General features: G+C 36.4%; 1 protein-coding gene across 4 annotated transcripts in view; it reads left to right on the forward strand.

Moving 5' to 3' along the window:
* ZNF148 (zinc finger protein 148) overlaps positions 1-20,227 on the forward strand; it is a 46,458-nt gene that overhangs the window by 19,463 nt on the left and 6,768 nt on the right. For 2 of the 4 annotated variants that reach the window (XM_032215856.1, XM_032215861.1), the window contains exons 2-6: positions 4,680-5,025; positions 7,571-7,699; positions 9,602-9,725; positions 10,205-10,288; positions 19,347-19,465. In XM_032215856.1, the coding sequence (XP_032071747.1) occupies positions 4,696-5,025; positions 7,571-7,699; positions 9,602-9,725; positions 10,205-10,288; positions 19,347-19,465 (786 nt within the window). In that variant the 5' untranslated portion in view covers positions 4,680-4,695. The remainder of the gene's footprint in view (positions 1-4,679; positions 5,026-7,570; positions 7,700-9,601; positions 9,726-10,204; positions 10,289-19,346; positions 19,466-20,227) is intronic. The other 2 variants (XM_032215870.1, XM_032215879.1) reach the window with 2 other exon arrangements.

Raw genomic sequence — 20,227 nt, forward strand, 5'->3', positions numbered from 1 at the left:
TATAACATACACTATATTGCCAAAAATATTCGCTCACCCATACAAATAATCAGAATCAGGTATTCCAAACACTTCCATGGCCACAGGTGTATAAAATCAAGTACCTAGGCATGCAGATTGTTTTTACAAACATTTGTGAAAGAATGGGTCACTCTCAGGAGTTCAGTGAAGTCCTGCGTGGAACTGTGATAGGATGCCACCTGTGCATCAAATCCAGTCGTGAAATTTCCTCGCTCCTAAATATTCCACAGTCAACTGTCAGCTGTATTATAAGAACGTGGAAGTGTTTGGGAACAACAGCAACACAGTCACGAAGTGATAGGCCACATAAACTGGCGGAGCGGGGTCAGCGGATGCTGAGGCGCATAGTGCGAAGAGGTTGCCAACTTTCTGCAGAGTCAATCGCTACAGACCTCCAAACCTCATGTGGCCTTCAGATTAGCTCAAGAACAGTGCGTAGAGAGATTCATGGAATGGGTTTCCATGGCCGAGCAGCTGCATCCAAGCCATACATCACCAAGTGCAATGCAAAGCGTTAGATGCAGTGGTGTAAAGCACGCCGCCACTGGGCTCTAGAGCAGTGGAAACACGTTCTCTGGAGTGACGAACCGTGCTTCTCCATCTGTCAATCTGATGGATGAGTCTGGGTTTGGCGGTTGCCAGGAGAACGGTACCTGTGTGATTGCATTGTGCCAAGTGTAAAGTTTGGTGGAGGGGGGATTATGGAATGGGGTTGTTTTTCAGGAACTGGGCTTGGCCCCTTAGTTCCAGTGAAAGGAACTCTGAATGCTTCAGCATACCAAGACATTTTGGACAATTCCATGCTCCCAACTTTGTGGGAACAGTTTGGAGCTGGCCCCTTCCTCTTCCAACATGACTGTGCACCAGTGCACAAAGCAAGGTCCATAAAGACATGGATGACAGAGTCTGGTCTGGATGAACTTGACTGGCCTGCACAGAGTCCAGACCTAACCCAATAGAACACCTTTGGGATGAATTAGAGTGGAAACTGAGAGCCAGGCTTTCTCATCCAACATCAGTGTGTGACCTCACAAATGTGCTTCTGGAAGAATGGTCACAAATTCCCATAAACACACTCCTAAACCTTGTAGACAGCCTTTCCAGAAGAGTTGAAGCTGTTATAGCTGCAAAGGGTGGACCGACGTCATATTGAACCCTGTGGATTAGGAATGGAATGTCATGTTCATATGCGAGTAAAGGCAGGTGAACGAATACTTTTGGCAATATAGTGTACATAATGAGGGGTGGTGGTGGATTCTTCTTCATTGTTGGAAAGTTATAATGAAACTTGCTTGAATAAAGTTTCTATTAGTTTCCTCTATCAAGATAATATAAAAATGGTGTTGACCACTTAAAATAAAGTAATTATACAAATTACTGTGTGATTCCTTAATAAACATTCATACTAAAATGTTGACAGCAACTCTGTTATATAGACCAAGGGTCCCAAACCCCCAGGCCCTATCCCACTACCAGGCCTTGAGCCTTTCAGAACCGGGCCATGGAAGTGGCAAGCAAGCGTGTGTGTGCATTCCCACCCGTGGGAGCAGTGGGAAAGCGCATGCACATACTCTCTATTTGTAAGAACAGTGCATAGAACCATTCCCTCTCCTTCCAAAGATTGGAGAACTATGATGTAGCATATTTAGATTTAACAGTAACTCTGTCTTCCTAAAAAGTCAGTTAAATTGAAGGTTTGTTGTACTTTTATTTTAATTCCTGCAGTCTAGATTCATAAAAGGCAAACAAACCATTTATCATTAATCGATATTTTAGGCCCGTGATGGCGAAGCTATGGCATGCGTGCCACAGATAGCACACAGAGCCCTCTGTGCAGGCATGCAGGCTGTCACCCCAGCTCAGCTTCACCATGCATGGGCACGTACTTCCCTCCTGCCAGCAGCTGGTTTTCTGGTTTCTGCATGGATGGGGTTGTGTGTCATACGTGCATGCACAAGGTGCGCACACACATGCATGGGGGTCATGCATGGAAGGCAGGGGGAAGTTGCACACGCATTGCATTTTGGGCATGCGAGTGCGAAAGCGCTTTTGGCACACGACAGCAAAAAGGTTAGCCATCACTGTCTTAGGCATATGTTATTTTAAAAAAAAAAAAGAATTGGCAATAATTTTCTCAATAGGTGAAGAAAGGATTTTTAATATGTAGTAGTTGAAATTTTTGAGTCAAGATTTGGCCAACATGGATTTCCTTCTTTTTTATTTGTTGGATTTATACGAAGACCAGGATCATTACAGATGGGACTATTTCTTTACCTGTCAAGATGTTCGCTGGAAGTCATCAAGTGTGACCTCTGTTCTTATATTTAATTTGACCTCTTTTCTCAGTCAGTTAAAGGATATTCTGGCCATAAAAGTGGCTAGAGTTGAACAAATTATTTTTATATGTTGCAGTGGTGAGTTGCAGGCGGTACGCCCTGGGACGGACGTACTGGGGCCTGCCCGGAGCACCGGGTACTGTTCTGGTATGGTGCTCCGGAGGGGCCACCCGCCTGCTCAAGCTCCTTACCTGTATTTAAACTCTTCAGCGCTTACACACACACGCACGGAGTGCACGACGCCTGCGCAATGCTCTGCCAAGCAACGAGCGTCGCAGTGGTGTTGCAAGAGGTAAGGATGCATGCACACGCGCTGCACACGTTCATGTGGTGGACTCCGGGCCCCGTTGCAAACCTACTGGTTGCAATGGGATCAGGAACCCACCACTAATATGTTGATACTATATTGTGTCTTATTGGAAATTAGGAAAATTTATTTCTGTTATGCCACAGTTTGGTAAATTATTAGGTATTTCAATTAATCGGAATAAGTCTTTAAAATTTGCAGTAGGTTGTGATATGTTTGGGAAAACCAGTGAAAATGGGAGTTTGTTCTTTGAATTCTTGAATTGTTTCAATATTTTGGAATAATTATGTAAGAATAGCTTTTTCATTTCTGGACATAAATATCTCAACTGCTTGTCCCAGATTTACTTTTATATAAACAGATAGAGAAAGATGTATCTTTCCTATTTGTTATAAGGAAAGACAAATGTTGTAATAATTAATATTATTCTGAAATTCTTAGAAAAAAATCCTTTCTAATACTTTTAAGGAACTTGAAGCAGGTTTGGTGAGTTTTGAAGAATGCTTTTAATAAGAAAAACTCCCCTAGTATTTTTTATCGAAATTACGGATGGTAGATTATAACAGGGATTTTAACTTTCCTGATTTTCAATTCTTACCATTGACTATTTTAGCTTCTATTTTGCAATAGAATTCAAATAGGTTAAATAAATAATCCTGGGAACAATTTTAAATTATGTGATCCCACCAATACCATAGCTGAAAATTGTTTCTTTGGGTATTTGTTTTAATTGAGATTCTGCTGCATTTTCAGTTATAAAGGCAGCAAGGTATATAATAAAGATTTGAGGACAGAAATACCCCAGTCATTCTGATTCTTATACGGTAACAGATTTACATTTTGGGATAATCCCAGTCTGAATGTGTTTGCATTTATGGGTTAGTAGAGGAATTGGCATGTTAAATCAGCTTACAAACATCCCAGTTTGGCATTGCGTTGCAGTTTCTCATTTGAGACTGGAGTGCAGTTTGGAGGTCAAAGAGCAGGTTGCAGATATGGCTAGGAGGGCCTTTGCACAGATCCATCTGGTCTGCCAGTTGTGCCTGTTCCCAGATTGGGAGGCCCTTCAGGCAGTCACTCCTGCTCTAATCACTTCACAGTTGGACACTGGAATTCTCTTTTCAAAGAGGCTATCCTTGAAGACCCCTTGGAAGCTATTTTGTGATAGAAAATGCACATTAAGTGGGTAAAATTAAGCATTCCTTTGTCCTTAAAGTATTCCATAATTAAATCATATTGGCATAGGTTACATGCTAGCTAGGTTTCCACTTTGCAAATATACATTCCTGTATTTTTTTATAATGCTGATTTCTAATAGAGCAGTCTTTTACTGTTTTTCCCCTTTGCAAGTAATGGGAGGGAAATTAGGTTTGGTATAAATACATATTCCTATGTTGGGAGTGTCGTTGATCAATAGGAGACCCTTGGATTCCACACATCCAAGGTTTTCCTCAATCTAGTGTGGTCTCAATGTTCCTCATTTTCCTCTTTTCTGATGTTGGAATTTCAGTTAAAAATAATCTGCTGAAGCTTTTAGACCATCTGGGGAGAGGGGAATCCAATGCCAAGAGTCCCCCCCCCCTCAAGAAATCTGAGACTCACCCCATTCTTAGAAGAGGAAATCTTTTGAATGTCCCATGACTCCTTATAACACAGAAATGCACTCTGACATTTTGCAAGAAACTCATTGCCGTAGTGTTGAATCTCTGGGGCAAATACATCATGTTCTGTATTTTTCTAGTAATGTGTATGGTTTTGATTCTATATAATTGCCACGTTTGAAGTTAAGGTTTACCAGAAATATTTTATTTGTTGGGTGGGGGGGATGTATTTCATTTTCTGGGAGGGGATTGACAAATCTCTTGTATTTAGATTTTGTCTCATTAGTAAAATATATTGTGTTCCCTATACTGCACTTAGTCAGGAAATATTCTTTTCAGCAGTGCTGTCAGCAAGACTTGAGGATGTATCTCATATATAGTTTTCAACTCAGTTTATTAATTTCATTCTTATAGGTTACTGCACTTAAGAATGAACATTGAAGATAAGCTGGGAGGATTGTTTCTTAAATGTGGTAGCATAGAACAGATGCAGTCATCAAGGAATATGGTTGGAATGGGTGCCACCTCTGACCAGTCAGCAATTTCTGTGGAACGGCAAGAGGCAGTGCTTCAAGACCGGGCTATGGCACGTCAAGAAATTATTTCTGCAGATGAAGTTTTACAAGAAAGTGAACTCCGACCACAAGAAATGATCCCACATGATGAACTTATGGTTCATGAAGAGACGGTGAAAAATGATGATGACATGGAGGGACAAGACCGACTTCCTCAAGGGCTTCATTACGCAGTTAATGTTCCTGTAAGTATTTTCTTTCCCTAATTTTGCCTGCAGCGATTATGTAGAGATTGCTTCAAAGTGTGACAAAGGGTAATCATGAGAAGAAGGCAGTGATTTACGGATATCTTATTTCATTAATCAGTGATTGATTTGGTTTTAAGTTAAGAGTGGAAAGAAATACATTTTTAAAAGGTTGTTCTAAGATAATTTCATCCAGTTTTTCTAGTTGTGTGCATCTTTGGTACTATGTGTTTGTTACTAAAGGCCTTTATAGCCTCTTCTCTGTGGTCTAAAGAGAGTAATGGTTCTTAAAATTGTTGATGGGATTATGACATTGAAAAAGAGTTTTCCTTTATTAATACTCCCTCCTCCAGAATTTCAGGTTTATTTTATTTTTCATTTTGAAATGAAAAGTTTCTTCTTTTCATTTAGAACAGTTTCAACCTTTAAACAGATAAATAGATGAGTGGGATTGGAGGAGAGTGGGCAGGAAGGCACTGATAAGGACTGAAGGAAGGCAGAAAAGCCAAGAAACATGCAATTAAAGTGAGGGATTGACAATCCAGTGGATGGACAAGGGGTAATGAGCTGCACTGAAAAACCTGCTGGGACACTACATTTTGTGTATATACTGTACAAGATGACTTTGATCCTGAATGAAAGACAAAGATAGCTGATATGAGCATTTTACAAGGACAAATTTGCTTTTAAGTCAAACTATTTGACTAATGTTGATTAAATGTTGTTTTATAATTTAAAAAAGGAACATTTACAAAAATTTTACCATGGTACAATTCTTCATGATTGTGAGTTATTTTTATATCTCCTTTTACAAAAAAAAATTACTGAAGAAGGGAAGGGAAGTAATGTTTGTATATTCATTGGGAAAGAAGGGATTACAAGAAAATAATCAGACACACAATGAGAAATACATATTGAAAAATATGCTTGTGCCAGCTGTTTGCCTAGCATGCTGACTGGTCTTATCATGAGCTACTTAGGAGGCAAACAAAACTCACAGTTGTGAAAATGATTAAAGTCTTGCCAGTTGCAGGCAGCAGCTGTTAAGCCTGCTAATTAACCTTTTAGGCAGCAGTTAACACAGTGAAAAAACTTGGTTCAGGAGCAACTAGCTTGCTTAGACAGTCTCTCCAGTCTGCTGTAAGTGGGGGAGAGAATAAAATGGATCAGGCATAGCGCGGCTTATGCTAACCAATTGTAGTGGCAAACACATAACTGAGAAATAGGGAAAGACGCTGCAAAGGTTTTAAATGTGGCCATGGTTCCAAAATTACTTTTTTAAAATCACAGTTGTAATATCAAACGATCGCTACCCAAAGCAGTTGCTAAGCAAGGTCTGCTTGTATGTTTTAATTCATTATATTATGTTGTCAGATTTTGCCTTGTGATCTTACAATTGAAGGTTCTGCTAAAAATCTTGGGAATGGAAATGAGATATAGAACATAAAACACGAGAATTTTATTATAAACACTTAGGTAGAACAAAGCCATGTGTCTAAATCTTAATGCCAAACCGAACACATTTGCATCTTACTTCTCTGTGGGAAATAACCTGTTTTGACTTTAACACCTACTTCAAATGTAAGTTGTCTTTTCAAGAAAACATTAAAGAATTACAGTAATTGCTATTCTGTAGGAAACATAGCACTAATTTCAGTCAAAGAAATCCTGGAACCTCACATTCTTTTGAGAATTATATAGCAACTCTGAGAAATAGCAATCAAAAATTTAGATTAGAAATACTATGACCTAGGTACCAATTTAATGACTACCTTTTTGAGCAATGAGCCAAGTTTCCACTGCAAAATTGGCATTCCTGCATATTGTGACTAAGACAGTAAATGTCAGATCCTAGTTGACACAATCTGAATTTGAAAAGCTAAACATGGAGTTGGTTAATAGTTGAGAAGTAGACAGACTATCTGGGAGTCCCAAGGCTTCGTAAGACTGAGAAGTAATAAACATGTAGGATAAGGTCTGTAGTAATGACCTCAATATTGTTGCCAAGAAAACAGGATGGATGCGCCCATGTAATCATGTCCATCTGGAAGTTGAGCTTAATTTGAGGGAGAATTTATTTTTGGATTGTCATGAAACAGAAATTTAAAATGGATTATCTGTTTTAAATGTTTAAGTAAACATGTTTTCAGTAAATCTCCAGTTTAACAGACTTTAACGTAATGAATCTCAGATCCAGTGGACAAAAATTTTCATTGTATTTGTGTCATCATAATAATAATATCATTACTGAAATCTGCATAATTTGTGTAGTTATATCACAACTGAGGGCAACTGATTTAATGCAGTTGGCAATAATAGACATGGCCTCTCTCTATTTGTTCCAATAAATCGAAGTTTTATTTGTATGTATTGCACATAATTCAAATAGAACTGCATTTGAAAGTATAACAAGAGGGCAATATCAGTAGAGCATTCAATAAACAATTAAAATTGTGTGTAACCCCCCCCCCCAATACAGCATAATAAAAAAGCACTTGGGTGAATTTGCCATTATTTCTTAGTATATGTGAAATTGCTATTTTAGCAGATCAGTGTGAAACAAGAAATTACATTTACTGATGTGGCTGAGCAACAGAAACGGGACAAAAAGTTAATGCGAGAAGGCATAGATATGCAAAAGAAGAAGAAAAGAAAGCAGCGTTCTCCAGCAAAAGTAAGACAATTAATTAAAGACCTGGTAATTAAAAGGCACGGTGATTTACCATGGAATTCATCTATTTCATTGGAAATACTATCTGCCAATGATAAATTTACCTAGCAACAGTTCTAAAGCAAAGATACTCATGGCATGTTTCTTTGAACTACTTTTCACAGCATAAACCTTTAGTGTACTTTCACATCTCAGGAAAGCTGTTCTCTAAATATTTTTCTATAATTATGCTGTACAAAGACCATTTAGAAATGAATACTTAGATGAATAACACAGCTTTAACAAGGACTTAGTATTGAGGCGAATTAAATAACACTGAATTTTATGAACTTTATTTTTACCCATAAAATGCATTAGTGCTGAAAGTAATCATTGTATGTATCTGAAATGAAATAATTACCTTACAGTGAAAAGGTAATAATCATAGCTGTAATAATTTGAAAGGAATTGTGTTGATCTAAACCTTATTATTTAAGGTTTTACAGCTTGAGTTTCCCTCCATTAACTGAGTCAAAAATGTGTAAGATCTTGGGAATTAAACACATATTTTTAAATTCAGACTCCCTGTTATACTGTGGCCATTTGCAAATGTGAACTCCAATTATTTGTCCTCATTAATTTCCACTCAGCAGTATGTCCTAAGTGGCAAGTTTCATACTGTGAGGTTTAAGCTTGAAAATGTCAAATGTTGTCTCTGTTGAAAATAATCACTGTTGAAAATATTTCCCCTGTTTAATTCAGTTTCTTAACTTTTCATTAACTGTATGCAGAACCAGTTAAACATTTCACATAGCTGTTTCATTCATAATCTGAAAATAGTAAAAGAACTATGTTCTCCGTTTTCATTGCCCAACAGACTTTCTCAGTATTGTATAAACTAGGTTTCAAAATTGCCTACAAAAAGTGGCATCTGAGTGCTACTTAAGAAGTCTTTTTAAACAATGACTTTGAAAATTATAATTTAACCTAATTAGAGCATGACAATTAATATGCCTTCTGCTGTGTTTCATATATACAGTTAGGGATTTAGAGTCCCCAGCTGTATATTTGTGTTTTTAAAACAGCAGATCTAGTGAATTTTCAGGACTTTTAGCTGAAAGTGTATAGCAATGATACTAAAGACAAAATTCATGGTTCACACAGAAGGTTAAAGATAGCATGGACTCTTCTGGGCAGAGAAGCCCAGCTGAAGCTGTCAGGCAAGGTGAATCAGCATACCGCTTATGCATGAGCATGTAATTAAGACTAAAAATGGTGTTCTTAAAATTCAGTGAAATCTTAAAATTTCACTGAAAATCTGCAAGCAAAGGGACCAAATTACACGCTATGATATCACTATCCCAAAAACAAAGTAAAAGGAAAATTTTGCAGTTGGTAGGTATTTGTAAGCAAAAAGTTTATAAGCTATAAGCAAACATCCACCCTCCCCATTTATAGCTTATTTTCTTGATTGTTTTTCTTAGGTCACCCAGAAAGATCATTTAAAATTGTTGCAGGATGCCAGGGTTAAGAGAAACAATTTTTATAGCAGCAATAGTATCAACATGTAGCTGTTCTACTTCATTATTTACATAGAATCATAGGGCTGGAGGGGACCTTGGAGGTCTTCTAAAGCAAGGGTCCTTATACTATCCCAGATTTATGGTTAACCAATTTTTTCTAGAAAACGTCCAACAATGGAACTTCAAGAGGCACGCTGTTCACCTATATTGCAAACACTGAAAAAATAACACTGTCATATCACCGAAGGAAATAATTGCAGTTCACCCACCTTTATAAACTCTCTATTTTGCATTGTGGCTTGATACTAAAGTGCTTAATTTCCCCCTTCTGAGCATGAATTTGCATTGAAATATAATTATTCAGAAATTAATGTGAGACTGAATTTTGCCGTTTTAAAAATAGATCCTTACAATAAATGAGGATGGATCACTTGGTCTGAAAACTACCAAATCTCACATTTGTGAGCATTGTAATGCTGCCTTTAGAACCAACTACCATTTACAAAGACATGTCTTCATTCATACAGGTACTGCTTGAATTTAAATTGTTTCTTTTATTATCAATCTGAAACAACTGACTGAATAATGAATATATTTTAGATTCCGAAGTGCAGGACATCTGGCATCTAAGCTTAGGTATTTCATGCACCAAGGTGTCAAAAAATACCAGAAAGAAGAGTGTCCTTACAGTTAACTTGAGATATATTGTGTTGCTCTTACACAGAGATGCTATGTATTTACAAGCAACCTATTTTGGCTTTTTTTAAAAAATAAAATAGACTCTGGTTTCTTACTTGGCCAATGAAGGTTTTAAATATATATTATGTAGTGTCTCAGGAGCACTATTTTATTCCAGAGAGTTTAGGTGGGCTTTTTAAATTAAAACATTTGGGAGCTCCACTTGGTTGCTGGCTTCCAATAGTTAACTGTTTCATTTCACAAGAGAGTATTTAGAAATGAATGTATGTAGCTTTTAACTTACAGATGTGGAATTATATTGTTTAAGGTGAAAAACCATTTCAGTGCAATCAGTGCGAGATGCGTTTCATACAGAAGTACCTTCTGCAGAGGCATGAGAAGATTCATACTGGTGAGTATAGTGCCTTGAGTATCTTTCCTGATATTTTTAAATTTTGTTCTCCAAATCATGGCCAGGTTTGGGGTGATTTAGGCAGCTTTGTTTTAATACATGAAATAATTTAGGCATTTAATTTAGTTTGGGGGTTTTTTTTTGAAGTGGTAAAGTGTTGATAATTGATAAAAACACTGCTTGCAAAATATTTACTGTTGGGTAAATGATAAAAAGAAATATTCCAAAAGTATTAAAGCCCAAGGGCCTGTTGTATGTTTGCACCTTTCTTTTATAAAATTTAAAACAGAAAATTAAAAATGAGGTAGAGATTTAGCAAAAGATAATAGAAGAAAAAAGATTCAAAATTAGACAATTCTACTGCATTTGTGCCTTTAAAAATCTACTTCAGGAAAATCACATTTTTAAACCACTTTGACATTAGTAGGTTTTTGGCATTTTGGTGCATGCCTTTTCATTGCTTCCATAAATATTTAGGAGTACAGTCCCCTTGGACTTCTAGATGCCAATTTTCAGACTCTTTTTTTCTGAAAAGTAGAACTTGCACATAAGCTAAGTGTTGCTTGGTGAGATATTTCGTATTTGTAAAATTACTAATGCTTAGGTTTTTTTGGTCTATATATAAATCTTGAGAAATGCAATAGCATTTTTTTTTCCACAGTGAACTTGCCTGCACAAATCTTGGAATGCTTGCATTTTAGTTTTAACAGTATTTGGATTTGTGGTTTGACATCTTGACTCCTCTGTTTTTTCCAAAGCTATGCTTAATTTTTATCTTTTCTTCCTGGCTTTCTTCTGCTGCTGTTCTGCAATATTGTTGATATCTACTTAGTTAAACAATTTAGTATAAGTATGTAAACATATAGTTTATTTTCAAAAACTAATTTTCTACTGTAGGGATATGTGAGCATTCTGCACAGTTAATTGAAATGATTAGCATATACAGTATGTTTGGCATAAAAATACTTCTCCAAAAGATTTCCAACATTTATAAAGAGGAAAGAGATTGCCTAAATGTATTCTAGATGTCACTTGCAAAAATACTTCAGGTTCACTCAGATTAATTCTTCAGATTATTTTTAAATATGCATAAACCTGCTTAATTTATGTAGTTCATTAGAATATACATTTTTCTAATTTATGAAGATGTGACACCCAATAAGAAAGCAATATGTTACTTGGAAGAAATGATGATAAGAAAGGAGTAGGATCCAGGTAGAATGGATTTGTAATCTTTTTGTGACAGGGCAATTATCATTGAGAAAGCCTGCTAAGAAATTACAAACAAGCTTCAATAAACCTGTAATTCCATTGTATTAGTCTATATTGGTACATGGCATCTTGAAACTTGCAGTGTTTCTCCTCTAAGATAAATAATAGCTGAGCTATGTATAGCTTTGAACTTGATTTCCAGAACGTGTTTAAGAATGTGTGGGAAAGCAAATATACTAAAAGAGAGCCACCCTTTCCTGGGATTTTGCAGCTGGTCTGGTAGTGAGACAGTAGCAACATTCATGCTTTCATGCACTCCAGAGCATCCTTTGGAAGCAGAATCCAGGGTGCTACCCAGAATGATAATAAAAATTAGCTATAGGAAGCTTCAATCAGAAACGAAGAAGGAAGTGACATTTCCTTTTCCCTGTTAATCATTTTTTTTCCTCCCAAAATAGAATCTTTCAGTATTACTTTTCTTGTAAAGAAGAAAAAAAGCTGGTGATCAGTACCCTTACAGCCCATTTAAATGGCGGAAGATAGATTGGGAAGGATGTTACATTTGAAGCATGTTTTTCTTTCCTGTAGTCCTACTTAAAGCCACCAACAGCTGCTTTTTAAACAAATAAATAAATGCTAAAACCCCGAAGTATGCAATCTGTATAATTGCCGTAGCCATATTAGGACTATCTAAGTACTGTATATAATATCAGATGATCTGTAAACTGTGCAGCAAAAATTCTCTAAATTCTTTTCCGGTGCTTCCTTGCAAATGTGTTGAACTAGGGAGAACTGGAATGTATAAGCTGTAACCTTCTGTGTGTGAAATTCTGCTTCAATATTTTAGTGGCACTTAGTTTAGATTTCAAGGGCCGTGTCACTGAAATTCAACACATAATTAAAATGTATTTTATATTTAGAAATATTTTTGTTCTCTGAAGATGTTTAGATTTTGCTTCTCCATTCATATGCAGGAAATTCACTACAGGTATCCTCGATTTACCCCCATAATTGAGCCCCAAATTTCCATTGCTAAGCAAAGTAGAAGTTAAGTGAATTTTGTCTCCTTTTACGACCTTTCTTGCCAAAGCTGTTAAGTGAATCACTGCAGCTGTTAAGTTAGTAACACGATTGTTAAGTGAAACTGGCTTCTCCATTGACTTTGCTTGTCAGAAGGTCACCCAAGAATCCCAGGACACTGCAACTGTCATAAATACATGCCAGTTGCCAAGCAGCTGAATTTTTACCACATGACATCCCCCCCCCAAGGGATGCTGCAATGGCCATAAGTCACTTTTTTCAGTGCCGTTGTAATTTCAACTGTCACTAAATGAATGGTTGCAAATCAAGGATTACCTGTATTAAATTGTTTTAAAGAAATACTTTTCCAGTTTCATTTTCTTTCCTCTAACAGGTTAACATAGATCCCAAATTTTACCTGCGGTACAAATAGTGTTTCTAATTACCTCAATGATAATATAATGATAGATGAACAGGAATAAGCTATACTGAGTTTCAAGTTTATAAACTCCAGCTGTCCTATATTTTCCCTATAGCAGTGGTCTCCAACATTTTTGGCACCAGGGAATGGTTTTGTGGAGGACAGTTTTTCCATGGACCAGGGGGGATAGTTTTGGTTTTGCTCGCTTGCTTGCTGTTCACCTCCACCTGCAGCCTGGTTCCTAACAGGCCACAGACCATTGGTTCTTGGCCAGGGGGTTGGGATCTCTACCTTGTAGTATAGTTATATTTTGAAGTGCTGTCCCTATATACAAAGTCTCAGTTGTGCATGGAAGATAGGTTTGATAACTGAATTCTTGATCATATGTAGTCTGTGTGTTCAGGTGAGTGACTTTGGCAAGGGATATATTTGAGCTGTGTAGGACTTCATTTGTACCTTTCCCAAGCTAGTGTCATGTGTGATGACCTGGGGCATGGCATGGAGGCAACACAGTCTCACCTGACAGTTCAAACCACCCCTTTATTGCTCCAAATTTTTTCAAATGCTCCCACATTTCTGGCAAATCCCAGAGCAAAGTGATTACACACACACACACACACACACACACACACACACACCACACCACACCTCTGCAGCAGCCTCTGGCTGCAAGTAGTCCAGCACAAAGCTGTGAGCACAATGGCTGCAAAGCAAAAAATCCAGCAGGGCAAGTCAGTGAGTCCAGGGGTAAAGGAACGAGGCAATTACTCCAGGAAGCCAGAAAGAAAGCAAGAAATCCAGAAAACTTCAAACTTCGGCAACAGCAATCAACACTCCATGAATTCAGCATTTGTTCTCAACAAATGTCCCTCCCTACAGCATCTCCTTAAGTCTCAGTCCTCAGGTGTGCCTTGAGAAGAGTCATTGGGTCAGTCTGCGTTGTTCTTGCCTTCTCTCTACTCTCCATGCTCGTGGATCAGGAAGGGGTGGTCCTTGCTCATCTCTTGAGCTCTGTCTCTCAAGTTCATTGCTTAGCTTCTCTTGGTAATCCTACCCCCTCCCCTTCCTCCCTGCCTGCAAGCTGTCCTAATCCTGAAAGGCCCTGGCCTGACTCAGCATATTCTTCCCCGCATTCCTCCAATGCCAACAAAGCCGCCCCCTCGATTTCTGTCCTCTCCAGTTCCAGCTCATCTTCCTCTGCAAATTCAGGCTCCAATAGGGGCATGACATCATGTAATTCCTATTCCAGTTATGTAGAACAGAACCATAGCTACCATCAGTTACTGATAATTTCTCTTGAAGTTCTACATTATAATGTATATATTATAATCGCACATTGTAATAGGTTGCTAAATGAACTGGGCTGCAAAAATCCAGCGAACAACTAGATGTCAGCTGTTAGGGTTTATTATTTCTCTGTGCTGCCATCTAGTGATTGACAAGATTTTGGTGACCTAAATATGGTATGTTTATCCCATTCTGAATTTTTAATGCTTGGGCCAGTGGGACTTTATTAAAGAAAAATGTTGCCATCAAAATTAACAGTAAATCTAACAAAATCTCAGAGGTCTGTGGCAAAGGCAAAGAATCAATCACACGGTTAGAGACCCACCATTCTAGTTGGGCAAGGAAATAATATTTATTTTTATTTATTTATCTCGCCCTTATTATTTTTATAAGTAACTCAAGTGGCAAACACACACCATACTCCTTTCTCCTATTTTCTCCACAACAACGTCCATGTAAAGTGAATTGGGCTAAGAAAGGGTGAGACTAAAAGTGGGACTAGAACTCATATCTCCCAGTTTCTGGCCTGATGCCTTAACCACTAGACCAAACTGGCCTAATTAAAAATTGCTCATTTTCCAAGTACCAAGTTGAAACACGATAGCCGTATTTACATTTCGTATGCTTAGCGGATGGTTTTCTTTTCCACATAATAAGCACCCAGTAGCCTGTCTCTCAGAGCACATTTCCTTTAAATTCATCAACCAGATCCTGCACAGTTCAGCAGCTTTCAGCTGCTCTCCACTTTTTCTTCTGCTTTTGATTTCCAAGCTGAATCACTTTGCAGATCTGTTCCTCATGCTTCATCTTCCTGAGTTCTTAGTTCTATTGCCTGTTTGAGATTTTCATGAAAGTGTTTGGCATGGAATCCAGATTTCTTAACATTATATGACTACACCTCTCCTCCTTTTGGAGGGGAAGACTTGCTCTTTTCCTTCTTTTAGCTTCCTTTAGTCATAAACAACTTCTCTATTGCATATATTTTCTTTCTAAAGCCTTGGCCAGAACCTTTGACTGATCATATTTCTCATTGGCCTTGTAATTACTAAGGCTAATTCCTTGACCAATCCACATGGTTCCTTTAAGGTACATCTTGAAATTGCCGTTTCCTAGCAAGGCAGTTATGGTCTTCTTTCTATAGAAGAATACAATTAGCTCTCTGGCACATTTGGCAATAATATAACCTCACTCCCAAGTGTCTCCCAGAATAAAACACTTGCAGTATACAGACCAGAATAAATACTGTTTTTCTTCATAATCTCTGACTAAGGTTAATGAGTCAGATATACTAATATATCTGAATGGAATGTGGCCTGATTCACATAGCATGTTGAATCTTTTTGTGAACTCAGACGTTATGATTTCTAAACCATGGTTTATGATATTTATAACCTTAATTTTATGTATAAATCTGATTATGCCTCTGGTTGCAGAGGTCACTTTGCCATTGGCAATATAATACAATCCTTAGAATGTTGCGTAGCTGCATCCAGATGTGACTCATTCTATAAACCATGGTTAAAACAGTTTAGGAAAGGGGCACAATCTGAGATTCAAGTGCTGCATATGTTTCCTGAAAACCTTGAATGCAGTGTAACTGAAGGAAGAAATGATCAAATATGCAATTAGGCAGTAATCACATTAATGATGCATAATTTTTATTGCATGTAAACAAAGTAATAGTAGAATCTGAATGGGGATGGCAACAAATAAATATAATTAATAAGTATGTTTTGTTTTTTATCTGAACTTACTCCTTTTTGGTTTGCTGCCCCTGTATGCCAAAAGTATACAAGCAATACTCTAGGACTAAAAAAGATAATTTGCCAAAGAAAGTTGCAGCACAAGTTGACTGAAATCCTCAATTATTTTTAAACCAATGAGACTGAATTGGTTTAATTTCAAATATTTATTACAATGTAGAGGTTTAATTGAAACCAAAATAACACATTTTATGGGAAAGGAAACAATAGATTAAAAAAGGAGATGAAAGGTATTATTGGGGGGGAAGATAGTATTAAGTAGTCCTTTAAGATAACAGGACAAATTATGTTAGGCTTCCTAAATAATTAACTGATGGCAAAATAAAACCCTTGTCTGGCATGTTTTGTAAAGGAGCATATGCAGGGAGAAGCACTTTTCTACAAAAGTCTCCAGTATTGCTAAGACTAAAGGCTAATCAGTAAGATAAAAGGACATGTCTTTTGTTAACAGAATTTTAGCAGTTGTTTAATATTTTTGTTTGTTCTATTATCTGAGTATTGCCACCATTACTTATCTACTAATTTGTTACTGGATTTCTCTTTACAGACATGTTTTCCAAAACCTTTATTCCATGCTATATGAAAAAAAATGAGAATCGTGTTGCAACTTCTTATCATGAATACATTTTATTTTTATAAGTGATTATACCCCAAAACTTCATATGGCTCACCATGTCCCACATATTTAGCAGAGTAATCAGCCCTAGAATTGCAGTAGTATACTTTACTATTTTAACAAATGTTATTCACTGTAAAATAGTATATTGCCTGTAAACATTTAGAAGCTCATGGTCAAGAGTAGCAGTATCAGCCACATGGATGTTTGCATAAAAGATAACTCCATAACATATTCTATAGTTTTACAGTCGATCAGAATGTATACTTTGAGGTAGTTTTTTGTACATGTTGTATTGTGTGATAAAAGGACATGTTTGACATTTCAAAGAACACACATCCGTGAACCTACATTTCAAAATCCAAGATACTATTAATGTCAGATTTGTCACAGTATGATTACTTTTGATATTTGTAACTTGATAACTGATGTACAGATAAGATTTTTATCTAGGACTATAATCCGATTCGTATAATATGCTGCAGTGATCATTTGTTTTTAAAAAGCTCATAACAGCATGTAACCACTTGCATGAAGCAGAATTTGCCTTCTGAAAAATTCTAGAGAAAACCCGCACTTTTCCCCCCGTTTCTTATTTCAAATAATGTGATTTGTCCTCCAAATCCTACCATGGAATAGTCCATCTTTTCCACAAAATGTTTTCTTCCCCTCCCTGAGTTGAATATAAGAGTGAAGATATAAAAACCTTTGAAAGCAAAATCTTGGTTTCAAAGGTTTTCTTCACTATTTTTAAAGTTAAATAATGATTCACCTTAGGCTTTCATACTCAAACAAATATTTTATTTCTTCTGGTCTATGAATTATGTTTGAATATGTGCCATCAAGTCATTTTCCATTCCTAGTGACTGCATAGATTTTCTCCATGATGATCTTTCTTTCACCTGATCAATATAGACTCAACTCTTTCAACAGCATACTCCTCAGCACTGTACCTGAGTCCATCCACCTTGCTGCCAGTCACCCTCTTCTCTTTCCTTCCACATTTCTCTGCCTCAGAGCCTTCTCCAGAGAACTAGGTCCTTCTATAATATGTTCATTAGGATAATTTGAGCTAAGTCCTTTATGCCTCGAGTTGAATAGCAATCTCTTTCTTTGCATTGTGACAGGTTGTCAGTGAAGATTTTGAATTGTGGTTTATTTTACAGCTTATCATATATTACATTTATTGTGCACTTTCGGTTATTAGAAGCAGTATTAGACTAAATGCTAATGCAGATAGTCCTCGACTTACAACCTCAATAGAGCCCAAAACATTTGTTAAGTGAATTTTGCCCCATTTTATGACCTTCCTTACAACAGTTGTTAACTGAATCACTGCAGTTAGTAGTAAGTTAAGTTAAGTTAGTAACAGTTGTTAAGTGAATCTGGCTTCCCCATTGACTTTGATCCCAGGATACGGCAACTGTCATAAATATGAGTCAATTGCAAAGCAATCTGAATTTTGATCACATGACTATGGAGGTGCTGCAATGGTTTTAAGTGTGAAAAACAGTCATAAGTCACTTTTTTCAGTGCTGTTGTAACTTCAAATGGTCACTAAATGAACTAACGTAAGTCGAGGATACCTGTATACATAAATATATAATTTTAAAGATATTTCCAATATCAGATTAGAACTTGAAACTAGAAGAAAATTACAGTTAGTACATTTTTTTTCATTAAGAATTTTTTGATTGAGAGCTGTTAGCTCTGTGAAAAATAGAGAGTAAAGTACACTTAGAGATCAGATTTGACAAGCAGATAGCAGATAATCAAAAATACATTTATGAAAAACTGTTTTTTCACTTAAATGTTTGGTTATCAGTTGTGGTAGTTTTGAAAATACAGAGCCATTGTCACTGTTTAAAGAATTGAAATTAACTAGACCTTATTAACTGTTGTGAATGGTGCACATCTCATTTTCAGACAAAACAAATAAGGGTGTGTTTTATGGGAAAAGATAATTTTTAGCATATATTTGAGGAGTTGGAATGTAGATCCCAGAAAGTTATTTTTAAAAAAGGATTTAAAAACTATAGTTATAGTTTTTATGTTTGTGTACATTTTCAAGAAAATCCATTATATTTCTACAACCCTCAAGGTCTAGGTTTTCTTGATTTGGTATGGAATTACTTTTTTTCTTCAGGAGTAGTTTAAAGAAAGTTCAAAGATAATTTTGATTAATCTAAAATTATACTAAAGATACCGTACAACATTTGTCCGAGGAATTTACTTTCTTTCTATATTGACTAACTAAATAAATGTAGAATTGGGATATTTAATTAGTTAACAAATGACTACAGTATATTCAAAGCTAGTACAGTTACTTGATCTCTTTACAAAAGTCAGAAAACAATTTTTGTACAAACGTTTTACTATTTTTAAATTGCTAGATGGTAAAGAAATATACCACCCACCCACCCCTAACCATCACATAGCTTTTAATGTCAAAAACCTTTTAGGAGAGAATACACATCTACTTGTTTTACATTTCTAGTTCTGAGACACCTGAGTGAAGATATATATATTCACTATATATATTCAATGCTGGTTTTCATTCCAGATTGTATGTTCTGAATATTATGGCATTTTCTTGTCAAGTTTTGTGGTGGTATCTTACTTGTATTTGACAGTAAAAATTACTGCATGTTAGCATGGAAACATACGTATATCTTATTTCTCATTTATTTAACAACACTTTCTCATTTATTTAACAATACTTTCTATTTTTATTCTTAGGTGAGAAACCATTTCGATGTGATGAATGTGGCATGAGATTCATACAGAAGTATCACATGGAAAGACATAAGAGAACTCATAGCGGAGAGAAGCCTTACCAGTGTGAATATTGCTTCCAGGTAATTAAAGAAAGACAAAAGAAAGATACAGTGAATATTGTTAGAACTATTTGATTAATATGACTTCATGTAATTCATCTCCATATTGTATATCAGGGAAATAAATATAAGCAAAATGATGAACTTATACAGGTAGTAGTCCTTGTTTAGTATCCATTCACTGACTGTTCAAAAATGTAATACTGCTGAATGTGGGATATTTAAAAGGGATTCTTGTAGTTGTGGCAATTACAATATCTGGTGGTCATGTAACATTTGTGACCTTCATTGCCAGCTTTCCACAAGCAAAATCAATGAGGAAGCTGTTGGGAAATTTCAAATGGCAATCATGGGACACTGCAATGGCATGGAATTGCCATTGTAAATAGGCGTGGCCACATGTCATCTCTTCTGAATGTGCTGCTTAGTGACAGAGTTCCCAGTCCCAATTACCATTGGTAAGCAAGGACAATCTGTATTATAGTAGGTGATGTTAACGTGTGTCTTTTGGAAGGGGAGCACATTTATTATTATGTTATTTGTAAATTTAATTTTTCAGAACCTTTACTTGAATCTGGTTGAATGATCATTCAACAAGGAAAAACATAAACCCTTAAGGAGCCATGTTTTTAGCTGCAGAAAAAACGAGAGCAGAGAAGCTGAGACAAATCAGTATTGTTAAACCGAATTAAAGGGTTGGATTTTGTAATAACTTAAATTGTTTTAACATAAATTCTGAGCCATATCTTTTGACATGTGGGGTTTCACACTGTAATTTGTCTG

Source organism: Thamnophis elegans, chromosome 1 (assembly GCF_009769535.1).
Source record: "Thamnophis elegans isolate rThaEle1 chromosome 1, rThaEle1.pri, whole genome shotgun sequence".
In the NCBI taxonomy this organism is placed as follows: domain Eukaryota; kingdom Metazoa; phylum Chordata; class Lepidosauria; order Squamata; family Colubridae; genus Thamnophis; species Thamnophis elegans.